This window comes from Mastomys coucha, unplaced genomic scaffold, assembly GCF_008632895.1.
Source record: "Mastomys coucha isolate ucsf_1 unplaced genomic scaffold, UCSF_Mcou_1 pScaffold5, whole genome shotgun sequence".
NCBI classification, from domain to species: Eukaryota; Metazoa; Chordata; class Mammalia; order Rodentia; family Muridae; genus Mastomys; species Mastomys coucha.
The window spans coordinates 24,250,915-24,265,151 of record NW_022196911.1 but is presented as its reverse complement, the minus strand read 5'-3'; the positions used below and the strand labels follow the sequence as shown (position 1 = coordinate 24,265,151).

The following is a 14,237-nucleotide window of genomic DNA, read 5'->3' as shown; positions in this document are numbered from 1 at the left end:
TCCTCCCTCGATGTGTGGGTGCCCCTCCTTTATCCAAGTAAGGGCCTTACTCCAACCCAGGCCAGATCAAAGTGAAAGTAATATGGGCTGCCATATTACTCCCAAAGGTAGGCTGTTCAAACTCAGGACCTGAAAGGCAATGGCCCCACCCCTCACCTGGGGTAGTGTAAATGTGCGTGGTATTGTGTTCCACCAGCACCTGGGCCACTGTGGGGTCTGGAACCTGGAAGGACTCGTCGTATGGAGGCTTGAACTGGCGGAGTACCTGCTCCCCATCCCCAAAGTTCCACCTGCCAGGGCAGCAGGCAGATAGTGAGCAAGCAATATGAGTAGACAGGGTACCCCCTAGTTCTGAATGAACATCTACAATCACTCTTTCCTGGTTCATGGGTTCAAGGTACTATACCAAGACCTCTGGCCCCCATATGGTCCTACCTACTAGGACTCCCACCCAATAAAGGAGGAAATTGAAGCTCTAAACCAAGACTCCAGAGTAAATTCTAGCGGCCAAAACAAGAACCTGATGCCACCCCCAACCCAGGCCCTGTTCAGCTAGGCCCAGAGGCACTTACAGGAAGGCCACTTCCACAGCTGAATCCACCAGCACACCACCTGCCAGTGCCAATGTGGCATTGGGGGGCAACACAGCCGGCACTGCAGATACCCACAGCCCATGCATCTTGTTCATCCGCTCCACAGTGACATTGTAGTTCACGGTGATGTTGCTCACATGGTTAGAGGCTGTCAGCTGAGGAGACAGGCATCAGTGGGTATTGCCCAGAGGCAGCAAGGATAGACTAATGGGTGAAAGGCCTCGAGCCCCGACTCAGCAGCCTCCCCACACTCACCCACAGCTGCGGCAGGGTCCTCAGGGGCAAAGCAAAGCAGAACAGAAGGCAAAAGTGAGCACCCAGATATCCCAGGACCCCATGCCTCCCTCCACAGGCCCCTGCCTACCGAGAGCTTGAAGACGGCAGCACTCTGGTATATTACATTGAAGACAGTGTTGTGAAAAGTCAAGGACTGTTTATCATCAATGGTCCACCGGAAGGCCACATCTGAGCCGGCCTCCACCATGGGGCTGTACCGCTAGGGAAAGGACATGACATTGGCTAAAGCTATGATTTTGTTCCAGCCTAAAGCTGACTCTGCTCCTGGTCCCATCTGTCCCCCTCAGACTTACTGAAGAATTCTGTATGTGGTGCAGGGTAGCCAAGGGGGTCTACCGGCTGAACCCTGACTGCAAGGCACCCAGGTAAAAGGAGGACAAGGAAGTACCCAGAACCATGTTGGCTTAGGAGCTATATAGTATGGTTGCCAAGCTTGGGTACTGACAGCCAGTGTTAAGGACACCTCTCTAATCTACAGCCAAGCGGTCTTAATTACACTTTGACCTCTCCCTCAATTCTTGCATCTGTGAAGTGGACCTAGCATCAGCAACACAGTCATCCTGACTGAGCCAGTCCTCATAAGCTTCCTTTTCAGGTGGGTAATCTTTTGGAAAAACATTTGAATCTCAATGGGCCTCAGCCTTGGAGGTTGTCCCAGGTCAATGCAGAACAGGTGTATCCACAGGGGAAGCCATAGCATACAACTGGACAAGGCATGAGAGGTGGACAGAAATGGCCCTTAAATGAATGACTGCTTGTGCTAGGGTGGGCATACCCAAGATGAGGACAATGCCATCCCCCTAGGGTACTAAGTAGCTATCTAGATCTTGAGCTTTCAGATCCCATTTCAACAGGCACATGAAGCTACAAGCACTGCAGATGGCCCAGAAACACATGGGGACTCGTTGGAGGCTCAGGGAAGGGCAGGGGCAAGTGCAATGAAGTGCTTCCTAAAATCTGAAGAATAGGAGCATCTGAGTCTTTAGAACAGATGCTCTAACTATGACCTTCAGTAACTTACAAATTGTTAAATGGGGCTCAGATGTAGCTCACAGCAATCGAACCTGTCTACTGTGCATGAGTCCCTAGGTTCCATGCCCAGCACCAGTAAAGAGAGATATAATCACTAAGTAGGCAAGGGCTCCCCAACAGGTCCCACTGGAAATCATGCAATAGATGCTCTCATCCCTAAAAAACACCTGAAGGTCGTCCTTCCTCAATGGGGACAAGGCTTCCTGTTCTTACCATTTAGAGGGCTGGTCTGTAGGGCACACTTACCACCAGGATGCCCTGTAGCACTCGGGCCTCGGGGCTTGGCACAGCACGAAGGCCATAGATGGGCTCCTCAGCTGTCACCCTTAGGCTGAGGTTGGCCTGGCTGGCTCCATTCTGTGCCACAATCTCCACTGCATGATCCCCCTCCTTGAGCCTGGGCAACACCAACACTGAGAACAGGGTGCCATTGGCCTCTTCAGTGCAATCTTGCTTGAGAAAATCCACCTCAGGAGGGCAGGCATCCTCAAAGGGAGCACTAATATTGCCCCCAAGCCACTGAACTGTGGCGGTGGCATTAGCACCAGAATCTACCTGAAGCACCAAGACTGAGCCATTGGTTGGCACATAGATATGGCCATCAAGAGGAACAGGGTGAATGACTCTCAGCCCAGCTACTGGAGAGACCACACTGAAGCTGCAGGACAGATTTTGCCTGGATACGCTGTTGCCCACTGTAGCCCAGATCTCATAGTGCCCAGGATGCTGTAATCCAGGGTTAGGCCCATGGCCCAGCAGTGGGGTAAGCTGCTCTGTGACCAAAAGCAGCTGTAGGGAGCAGACAGGGCCAGCCCAAGCTTCTTCCAGATGGATAGGCAGGTTGGTCATCCAATCTGAGGCATTGGTTGAAAGGTACAGGGCTTGGCCAGGACAGCTGGAAGCCAGGGGACAGTGTAGAAGGGTACCTGGGCCAGCATCATGCTGTAAACCAATGAGGTCACCAGGGAGCATAGGAACATCCTGGCTGTGGAGGGTGACCTATAGAAGAGGGAGGCAGTGTTGTATCACATCCCCATAATAAAAACTAGAAGGCAACTGAGACAGAGTGGACAGGATACCCATATCAGGCCTCAGCACTGAAAATGGGGCTTTGTGAAGTCCCTGGCTCCATGGCACTCATGGCTAGGTCAAACAGGACATTGTAATACAGGGGACATGCACAAGGAAGATATAGTAAGAGTGACCGCCACAAATGGAAAGAATTTCTTCAGGGATATAAGGCTAGAAGCAAGTAGCTGCTCCAAGTGAGAGTACAAGTTCCCCCTTAGAAGACAGAGGACAGAGGCCCTGAGAAGGAGGTGAGACTGGGCACCAGAGAAGGATCCAGGCAAGAGCATCAGGCAAGGCTATTGGGCATATACAAGAAGCCTGCAAGCCTGTATCTAGTTGAGAGACCACGATCTTGGGTAGATAGGGGGAAGTAGCCTCAAGAATAGGTCAGAGACCTACATCAGGACACATACCAAGTACTGTGTGGGAGGCCCTGCAGGCACAGAAAAAAAGAACTCCTTCCATAGTGTGTAACTGGCCCTAGGGAGTCCCAGCCTTGACACGGACCCATTGATGCAGACATGAGAAGTACACGAAGCATCAAAAGGTAGGCAGACATTGGCTCCTGGACACCAGAGTTCCTCAGGCACACACTTGGGTGCCGGCTCAGTCTTGTTGTCAGGCTCACTGCTGCCTTCTAGGGCCACTGCTGGGAAAGGAAAGAGGTCATGAGCCTGATTCACTAACAAGCTACTATCAGGGATGCTCCACTTACGCACTATAAAACCAAACCTTGACAAGCAGTTCCCCAGTCTCCATCAGCACTCCCCTTCCTCTAGACCATGCCCAAGCAGGTACCACCAAATCTATCTTTGGGACAAAGGAACAGGAGTTGGCAACTCAGTAGAACCTGCCATCACTCTGCCTTGAGGCTGGAATCAGAAGGCATGAGAAAATTCAAACAACCCACTAAGCCTCCAATTCCTTTCCCTTTCGGAGCCCCACCTGCTTCTCTTGAAGGCCGGTACACCTGCAGACGCAGCTGGACAGGCTCATCAAGCTCCTGAGTCTCAAACTCTGCTGCAGTGAGAAAGGCTTCACGGCTAGGGCTCAGGCCAGGGAACACCATGACCTGGAGGAGATGAGACAGCCTCAGCTCAAAAGATTCTACCCCTTGCAGTGTAAGGATAGCCCTCTCAAGGCCACCATAAACCTCATTTCATGTCACTTGGGAAGAAAAGCCAAATCAAAGCCATCTGTGAACAACAGGAAGCCTGAAGCAGAAGGATCATGAGTTCAAGGCTTGCTTGGGCTATATAACAAGACTTTATGTGAAAAAAAATTAAAATTTATCTGAGCAAAGATTCAGGAGAAGCAGAATTTTTCAGATAACAGAACTAGATAGTTTTTATTTCTTCACTCTTGAATATTTTTCTAACTGTCACACTGGGCATACTAACACTTTTACCAACTTCTAACAAAACCAACTTGAGGGGTTTTGTTTGTTTTGTTCTGTTTTGTTTTTAGGGTTAGGGAGCTAAGTGCTGAACCTAGCTGCTGAGCCATATGCCCAGCCTCCACCTTGATTATTAGCAACAGAGCAGTAAAGTAATGTTGCAAAAGATTCTAGAACATAGAAGGGCTAGCCTACCTCTACGGGCCGCAGGGGGCCCTGGACAGTTTCCTGCCGTGCCAGTGGGTGCAGAGGTCCAGACAGGCCTCCACCAGACACTCCCACAAGAAAGTTCTCAGCATCCCGCACAGGCCCTAGGGGTGGTAAGTATGCAATTAGGTGCCAGGGCCAGGCAGAGGTGACACTGGAGAAATAGCCAGGTTGAAACTGGACTTAGGGCTAAGCCACCTGGCAAGACCATCTGGCCCTCTCTCATCTTGTTTCCTCTGTCCATACTTCTTCTGGTTTTGTCCCAACCCAGGCACAAGAACAAACATTCAGCAGACATTCATGGTCAATGATAAGCTGAGAAGACACGCACAGGGAAGGGTGGCTTCTGCCACGCAGCAGTACATACCTCCAGGCCGCAGCTCACAGACGTAACTATGTGGTGCTGAACACAGGTCTGTGTTGCACTGCCCAGCGGGCCCCAACCGCACACAATGCTCCGCTGTGGCTGGGTGTGGCTCCCCAGGCAGCCAGTTCTGGCAGCTTTCCAGGCTAAAGGCCTCACCTTGGGGATCCAGGCCTTCTTCTGTCCCCTCCACAGATGAGAAGCCGATCCACACATCCAGGCTCCTGTGGCCAGATTCAAGGGACAGCCAAGTCACCAGAGGGCAGCTTTGACTTACCTCTGAGGACATACTCTACATAACACCCTGGTAAGTGGGCCCTATTGGCCTCATTTCCCAAGTGGTGAAACAACCTTAGAAACACTACTCAGCAAGGCCCACAAACCCAGCTCAGAGCCACATTCATCAAGAATCATGTCTGTAGAACCAGCTCTTCTTGGGGACCCATCTCAGATTTGGCCAAGGATCATGGGCCACCAGACCTGAAGGGAAACTCTGAGGGCTGCAGCAGAGGACCCAGACTGCATCTATGGTGCTGCATGATAGTACTATCAACACTGGAAGGCCCCTCCAGAGCAAAATTTAGAGGTTCACGGCCAAGCTTAGGTACAGGTACATACACAGGAACATATATACACAAAGGTATATGCTCAGGTGTGGGGACAAGCCTAGACACACACCCTGGGAGGGAGTCATAATGGAGCCCTGGATCCATGTAAGGTACTATCACCCATCAACTCGATGATTCTGGAGCAGGTCTTAACCACTCTGGACCTCTATTTCCCCTTTCCAACAACACAGGCAATGTAAAGAATGTGACTAACCACTCACAAAACAGGTATTTCAATTCCACCCAGGAAGCAATCACCCAAGAGAGTTGGAGTGTTCCCTTACCACCCACCCAGAGACACAGAGGACTGTAGGGCCTAAGAATATGTTCCCACAAGCCTGGGCAGGGCATAGGAGCCTGACAGGCTTTCCACAGATGAGATAGCATGTGGCATTGGGAAGGGAGGTACTCAGGGGATGGGGCTGGGGTGAGTACAGCAGTATGAGAAGGAGAAAATACAATCAACAGTGACCAAGAACTAATCCTGTCAGCAGGACCCAGGGCCCTCCCCTACAGGGACAGGAAGGACTGGGGGCCAGGACCCAGCTCCACCTGTGACACTTCTCAGAAGCAGTTAGAGAAGCTGCCCCTACCTACATCTGCCTTTACATACACAGAGCTGCCAGAAAAGGCCACCTGTGGGGCAGTACACAAAGGCCCAGCTTCCCTATCTTTCCTCCCGAGCCTCTACAGGCTTCAGGGCTCTGCCCACACCCGGAATGCTGAGCAACCCCCATCCACTCTGCCCTTTCCAGAATAGGTGTACCTGGTAACCTTGGAGACTAGGAAGTGCTGGATGGCAGGACTGTCCACCATAGCCAAGGCAGCTCCAGCCCAGGTCTGACAGTGCTCCTGAGCTTGCAGCCAGGGTGCCTTCTCTGCCACCAGGCGGTAGCAGTGACCATTGCCAGGGAAGATCTCTGTGCCCGAGGGGCAGAGTGGGTGGACCACTAGGGATGGTAAGCAATGAACAAGAAAGATATCAGACTATGCCTGAGGCTGGGTGCCAAGTTCTGCCCTACCACCAGCTTTCAAGGAGGGGTGAACCAGGGTAGGTACCTTGGGCAGGCTCTTTATCCAAGGCCAGGATGCTATAAGTAACCTCTAGGGCAGAGCCTCCACGATTCCGTATGCCAAGTTCAAGGCTCTCGTTACTGTGCACAAAGGATGGGCACACAAGCTCCAGGACAGTAGGTGCCACTTCTACTTGCACCTCTGTCTCCAGCAGAGCTGAGCCAGCCCCCAAAGCCAACACAACTGTCACGTGATAGCCCCCAGGTAGCACATAGGAGTGGGTGGCAGCAGGGCCAGCCATGTCCACCTCAAGAGAGCCATCTCCAAAGTTCCAGCGTGTTGAGCTAATAGGCAGGGAGGAAGTAATATGGAAGTCTGCTGGCTGGCCAGAGGCCAGGGGTCCATGGGGGCCCACCAGGGCAGCCCCTGGGGAGGCAGGAAAGGTGTGCTGGAGCATGGTGGGGCCCCCACAGGCAGAACTGAGGGACGGTGAGATGCTGGAACACCAGGATGAGCAGGCTGCAGAAGAGTTAGAGGGCTGGCCTGTCCCACAGAGGCATTGATTCTGTTCTGAGAGGGCTGCAAGGCCCTCACCAGCTGAGAAGCAGAAGGCACTGCAGGCCTCAGTCTCCAGTGGTCCCTCGTGGGCAAAGAAGAAGGGCACTGCTGCCACAGCACCTGAGCTGTTGTCAGGGAGGCAGGCAACATATTCCTCATCTAAGAACAGAGAGAGACACTGGTCCCAGGGACTTACTTTCTTCTGGCTGCATTGTATTCCCTCACCAACCCTCTTTAAGCTCCATGTCAGAGCCGCCACCCCCAAAGAGGTCTTCTAGATCCTATCTGGCCACTATCTTCCCATGTATACCTTTCCCTGGGCCTCATCGGCCACCAAGTCGGTGGCTCCACACTCCCTGGTTCCTGCCCAATAAGAAAAAATAATGTCATCCCTGTCCTATAGCCCACACCCACTGCACTCACCACAGGCACTGTCCAATAAGGGGATACTGAGAAGAGGTTGGCCGGCCAGTGGAATGGGCCCCCTGCACGTGGTTGCCTCAGACTGTACCACATGCACCTGATGTTCCTTTGCCCAGCGTGGCAGCCACGCCAGACCACAGTTGCACTCAAATGGGTTCCCACTCAGGTTTCTGCAGGGGAGGGGCAGGTGTGGGGCACCAGACCAGCAAGGGTGCAGTTCAGCCTCCCACTACCCACATCTCTCAAAACTGGGAGGGGCTAGGGAACAGGGCAAGATGACAGAGGAGGTGATGGGGACAGGAATCCACTCACTGAGACCCACTAAAAACAAAGAAACTTACATTTCACTTAAATTAAATAAATTAGCAAACACGCCTTCTTCTAATGTAGAAATCCTATTGTTGCTTAAGTCCCTGCAAGAAAGAAGGATGGGGCAAGGTGTAACCTTTTGACAACAGGTAGCTCTTCCAGCTTGCCCTGAGTAACCGTGACAGGCATATCATCAAGGAGAGGATACTCACAGCTCCACCAGTGCCGAAAGGTTCACCAGGAGCCCGATATCCAGCGTCTGAAGTAGGTTGTGGGACAGGTCTCTGAGGAACAAGTGATGGTCAGGATAGGAGCTCTGGGCTAGTTGAGGGTATACCTGGTTCTCACCAAGAACTTCCCAGCATCTAAAACTGTGGCTCCTCACCCCACAAGCCACCACCCATATTCTCAATCCCCAGGAGGGCTTTTCTTGCAGGTCTGTGGAGGTCTGTGTACTGAGGCACAGCCTGCAGGGAATCCTTTGCCTGGCCAGCAACAGCGAAAGTCCTAGTGGGAGCTCAGAATGACCAGCTACAGATCTCTAAGGGATATGGAGCAAGGCAGGCAGCAAGACACCCAGGGCAGCCAGGGGCCAAGGTCAGGGCCACACAGCAGGAAGTGGCTGTGGTCAAATTCACACACATTTTCTCATGAAAGATGTGAGAAATAATTAATCTGGGGAAACTGGAGTAGAAGAACCAGGGACTTCAGAATCTGCCAACACCTCGGTCCTGTACTCAAGACCATAGGGCCTCACAGAATAACTGATCCGAGCACCTTCTTCATGGCCTCCACAGTCCTTCTCCAAAAGAAGCCCCTTGGGCTACCTCCAGTACAACAGAAGGGTCCCACACCATCAAGGACTGGCTCCTTATACTTTTTACATAGGGCTCACCAGGGCTGGTGAAACCAGCTGGTAGTACAGAATCGTCAAACGCTCCCAAGATGCAACAGGGCACTAAGTGAGATGTCTAAGGAAGAGCCCTGCTGGGTAACCCCTACCACAGTGCTGGTGATGTCATACAATACATTTCTCCAAACAAACTATCAGAAACCCTGAACTCAGAGTTTGGGAGGCGGCTCAGTATTGTTAAAGCACTTGCCTCAGAAGCAAGGGGACTGAAGTTTAGATCTCCAGAACCCTCATAAATTCTGGCCGGTGAGACTAGTCATATTGGTGAGCTCTGGGTTTGACTGAGAGACCCTGCCTCAAAGAATAAGATGGAAGAATGACCAAGGAAGATTGCTAACATCAACCTCAGGATTTTCTACCCATCTGTATACACATGCACACATACACAAATATACTACATACACATAAAAATGGGGAGGAAAAACACCCCAGACTTCAAAGAAAAATGCTATGAAGGTTTGTCTATAGGCACTGCTGAGAAGAATTAAGAATGTGGGAATGGAATGTGGGGAGATAGCTCAATCTGTAAAATGCTTGATGAGAGACCTGAGTTTGTTTCCCAGAATGCACATAAAGAAGCCACGTGTGGCTGGGCGGTGGTGGCGTACACCTTTAATCCCAGCACTTGGGAGGCAGAGGCAGGTGGATTTCTGAGTTGAGGCCAGCCTGGTCTACAGAGTGAGTTCCAGGACAGCCAGGATTATACAGAGAAACCCTGTCTCAAAAAAAAAAAAAAAAAAAAAGAAGCCAGGTATGGTAGTGCATATTTGTAATCCAGTACAGGGAGGTAAATTCAGGCAGATCCCTGGAACCTGCTAGGTAGACAGCCTGCCCTAACTATGCAAGCTCCAGACTCATGAGAGACCCTGCCTCAAATTATGGTAGACAGTATTCCTTTTGTTTTGTTTTGTTTTGTTTTTGTTTTTGTTTTTGTTTTTTAAGATGGCCTCACTATGTGGCTCTGGTTATCCTGGAACTCACTATGTAGATCAGGCTAGGCTCAAACTCACAGAGATCCATCACTCTTGAATGCTGGGATTAAAGTCATGTACCACCACATCCAGCTGCTGGACAGTAGTGACAACTCAAGCTGTCCTTTGCCCACCCCAGCCCACCCTAGAAATGTTGGGACAGGAGAGATGGCTCAGAGGTTAAGAGCCTTTGCTGCTCTTGCAGAGGACTCAAGTTCAGCCCCCAACACCCACATGGTGGCTAACAACCATGTGTAACTCTAGTTTCAGGGATTCAATGACATATTCTGCCCTCTGTGGGCACTATACACATATGGGGCACTGAAAAACATGCAGGAAAAACACTCATACACATAAAATAAAGCACATCATAAAAAATAAAAATGAAGAAATGTGGGAACATGAACTGTACTGCTTACTCCAGTCTGTAAACTGGAGTAGAGAGGATGAGAGGAAGGAGTCACAGAAAGGCACTGGCCTTTAAGCCTCAGGAGAGAGGCAGGATGACAGCACCAGAGCCTGGCCTTGTAACTCAAGTCACCTGGAACCTGTGAAGGAGCCAGAACATGCTGTCACTGGGACAGACTTGTATTTTCAAACCATGAACATGTACAAACATAAAAATAAAGCATCAAGACAAGAGACATAAGACTGGAGAGACAATTCAGCAGTTAGAAAACCTGCTGCTCTTTCAGAGAACCCATATTTGGTTCCCAGCACCTACATTGGGCAACTCACAACTAACAAACATAACTTCAGTCCAAGGGGACCCCGCACCCTCTTCTGGCTTCCACAGGAACCTATGCATACATGACAGATTGACAGAAAACACACAGATACACATAAATAAGCAAATAATTTTAAAATCAGGTGGTGTTTGTTTGTTTGTTTTAAGACAGAGACACAGCTAGGTCTGGCAGCACACACACTTAGAAGCAGAGACAAAAGAATTGCTACACGTTTTAGAGCAGCCAGGGCTATAGAGTGAGATCCCATTTCAAAACAAACTAAAAAAAAAAAAATAGACCCACTACATTCTAAAATAAGCAACTTCTACACAAAAGACCATAGATAAAATAAAAACCAAATTAGAGGCTGGAGCTATTGCAGCAGCAAACTTACAGAGTGACAGCTACTCAGGAGGCTGAGGCAGGCACATATAGTAAGCCCACAAAGGAGTTCCAGACTTGGAAATGCAATAGGACTTCATCTAACCCACTGTCTATAGGCCAACAAATAAACAATTCAGCAAATGCCAATGGCGCCTTTTAGGCTATGATATAGCTCAGTAGCTAACAGCACCAATCAAAAGGAAGAGTTAAAGAAAGCTTTCATAACAACTTGATACCTACTGACAGAAACAATGCAATCATGCCTTTCACCCATGAAGTCTGTAGTTGTGTGTTAATGTCAGAAGTCTAGGCCCAACTCTAATATCAGAGAGGTAACTTGGACTCTACCCATGAAGCCAAATAAATGATCTAGACACTGCTGGGCCCTTTTGGTGTCAAACTCTACCCAACAGCCTGCCTACTTTTTAGCCCCAGGTTCTTAGTAACCCTTGGTCAGCCCTGCCATCCACATATTGGACTCCCTGCCTAAATATTCCAGTGTTCAGTGAGGCTCTTGGAACAGGAGACCTTGTATCACCCTGATTCAGAGAACACTTCTGGGACCTTCTAGGACTATACACCACTCCGCTCTCTAACTCATGTGACCCACATTCCCCACAAGACTGTGCTTAGTTTTCGGATGGTGATGACTCTCATCAAGACAATGCTTCTTGCAAAGGATCTCCTTCATTCCATTCCAGAATTGGAGAGAGAAAACCTAAGAGGCAGCACTTTGCCAGGTGGTGGCACACACCTTTAATCCCATCACTTGGGGGGCAGAGGCAGGCAGATCTCCCAGTTGGGGGCCAGCCCAGTGTACACAGTGAGTTCTAGGACAACCAGATCTATGAAGGAAGACCCCATTTCAAAACTAACAACAACAACAAAGAATAAGCAGAGTTCAATCTCTACTTCACATGATATGAACCATCCAGGATGCTGTCGTTAGCCATGCACATGCTACTCTAGAGTGGAAAAGCACCATACATCCTGTGGAAGCAGCACTCAAAGCACCTGTATTAAGATCAGTAAGGCCAGGCGGTGGTGGTGCACGCCTTTAATCCCAGCACTTGGGATTAAAGGCAGAGGCAGGCGGATTTCTGAGTTCCAGGACAGCCAGGGCTACACAGAGAAACCCTGTCTCAAAAAATAAAAAAAATAAAATAAAATAAAAAAAGATCAATAAGAACCATCCCAATGAATAGTGTAGACTGACACAGGAAAGATTGAACTTGGTGCCATGACATGACCAAGTTGCTGAAGCCAGAGGCCACGGTCTTCCTGGCCTGGCTTCCATCCCCAACTAATCTCCCAGACACTACCCTGGCCCTTTGCTATACTCATCTTACCTCCACTATCCAAGCTCCTACATGCGAGGCAATGGTCATACCAGGGGAAATATTACTTAGACCTAAGCAAGGACTTCCCAGTAGCTAGTGACAACAGAAAAACCTCAACTTTTTAGAAGAAACCAGGATGTAGACAGAGCAGCCGTGATCCAGGAAAAGCTGGTGAGGTAGGACTAGAGACCAACATCGGCAGGCTCATACTTTTGTATGGAGGCTTTCTAGCCCAGCCTTCAAGATTAGAGAATGAAGAGGAAGGAAGTGAGGAAGTATCTCCAAATTTCATTTTCTTAGAAAGCTACCCTGAGTGTTAGTTGCTAGGGTCACCTAAGAAACCAGGTGATGCACATCAACCTCAGGGTACTGGGGACCCCTCTTTATCTAAGAGCATTTCAATTCCTCATCCATTCACGTATTCCACTGAAACCAAGCTCAGTGGAGCCAGTGAGGCTCCCTTCCCAAGGGGCTGCTTTGTAGTACTTATCCCCAGACCTCATCTGGACTTGGGTTCTAGCCTAGAAAAGAAACGGGGCCATAGGAAATCTACTCAGCTAAGCTCCCCAAATCCACAGTAGTGAATGAGACAGCTTGGACATAACTCTGACTCATACCTCTGGAGTTAGAGAGCAACACCAACAGACAGGATGGTATGAAGGGATGTGGGGACAGTGGAGAGACACAAGAGGTCCCTGCCCAAAGGCCCTGAACAGAAATTTTCCATGTCCCCATCTGTTGTTGCCATTACTGTTCTAAGAGTATGGCCAAACCTGACTAGCCCCATCTTCGAAGGCCTGACTTCCTGCCAGATGATGTCACTGTAGTCTGATGCCCAGGAACCATATTTGGATTCTCTGTAAGGATCTGGGACAAAACAAAGATATCCTGGCAGAAGGCACACAGAAGTAAGGGGCAGCACCACAGACCCTTTACCTGCCATGAGGAGGTAAGCCAGTAGCCTAGCTACAATACTGTAAGAAGCATATACTCTGGACCCTCTAAGATCTAAGCCAGCAACTTATAGAAGTTGAGACCCAATAGTCAAGGCTAGAGGGAACCTGAACTGGACTTACATGCACTGGGGCAACAGGCAAATGTCCACACTATTTCCCAGTGTGGCAGGCCATCTTACTGCCTGCATTACCAGGAAAGGATATAACCTGTCTCTACATAGATGTGGAGTGCTTCCAGCTGCCCCTCTCCTGTTCCATATAGGGTGACTTTGTTGGAAATGGTGAATAAACACCTTCCATACTCCATACATGTGAGCACCCTGCCCTCCAGATCAGACCCTCTGGGGGGCTAAATCCCAATCCTGCCACATCTGTGGGGCTACATGACTTGATGAAGGGACTTCAGCTTCCCAAGCATATCTGTGGGCTCTCATACCCCACTAAACATCTTGTTTCTGACTCCCAATTTTCCTCTAATAAAGAGGAACAGGGGGATCCCTGGGCCTCCACAGATAGGCTACACAAGTTGGGGTGACACTGTGATACAGGGAAAGTAAGCAATCTCAGGGCAAATCTCTGAGACAAGGACAACAAGAGTATAAAGGCAAGTGTGTATGTCTATACAAAGGTGGAGAGCAAGGAGGGTTACTGTGAACACTGCATGCCCTTACTAAGATGGGCCAGTTGTTAGGACCAACCCTTTTCCAGAGCTGCAATAGGAGGCTCTCAACAGGCTGCCCACAACAAGCTACAACCCACACCAAGAGCTCAGCAACCTCGGTTTCCTCTTCAGCTGTGGGGAGTGGCCTAAGTGCCCACTCCTTAGAAGGGGGTAGGGGGATGTAAGGGCCAGCTGGAGCCCCAAAGGAAACATCTGCACATTCCAGACACATGTGGTCAACAGGAGAGTAAGTGCCAACCACCCCCCCCCCAGCCCATTCTGGCTGCCATGCTGGAAACAGAGCTCAGGGGGAACAGTTCTAAGGGGCCATTTGTGGATGTTATGTAACCCATCCCACAAGAGCCAGCTGTCTCCTCCCTCTAGCAGGCTAGGCCAGCGGGGTAAGGAAGCC

General features: G+C 50.0%; 1 protein-coding gene across 11 annotated transcripts in view; it reads right to left on the bottom strand.

Moving 5' to 3' along the window:
• Pkd1 (polycystin 1, transient receptor potential channel interacting) overlaps positions 1 to 14,237 on the bottom strand; it is a 48,322-nt gene that overhangs the window by 24,236 nt on the left and 9,849 nt on the right. For 8 of the 11 annotated variants that reach the window (XM_031353853.1, XM_031353849.1, XM_031353850.1 and 5 more), the window contains exons 2-14: positions 8,085 to 8,156; positions 7,905 to 7,976; positions 7,564 to 7,733; positions 6,628 to 7,299; positions 6,335 to 6,518; positions 4,964 to 5,184; positions 4,585 to 4,700; positions 3,939 to 4,065; positions 3,407 to 3,642; positions 2,169 to 2,921; positions 958 to 1,089; positions 573 to 748; positions 157 to 290 (exon numbers count right to left, since the gene is read on the bottom strand). In XM_031353853.1, the coding sequence (XP_031209713.1) occupies positions 157 to 290; positions 573 to 748; positions 958 to 1,089; positions 2,169 to 2,921; positions 3,407 to 3,642; positions 3,939 to 4,065; positions 4,585 to 4,700; positions 4,964 to 5,184; positions 6,335 to 6,518; positions 6,628 to 7,299; positions 7,564 to 7,733; positions 7,905 to 7,976; positions 8,085 to 8,156 (3,065 nt within the window). The remainder of the gene's footprint in view (positions 1 to 156; positions 291 to 572; positions 749 to 957; positions 1,090 to 2,168; positions 2,922 to 3,406; positions 3,643 to 3,938; positions 4,066 to 4,584; positions 4,701 to 4,963; positions 5,185 to 6,334; positions 6,519 to 6,627; positions 7,300 to 7,563; positions 7,734 to 7,904; positions 7,977 to 8,084; positions 8,157 to 14,237) is intronic. The other 3 variants (XM_031353851.1, XM_031353854.1, XM_031353855.1) reach the window with 1 other exon arrangement.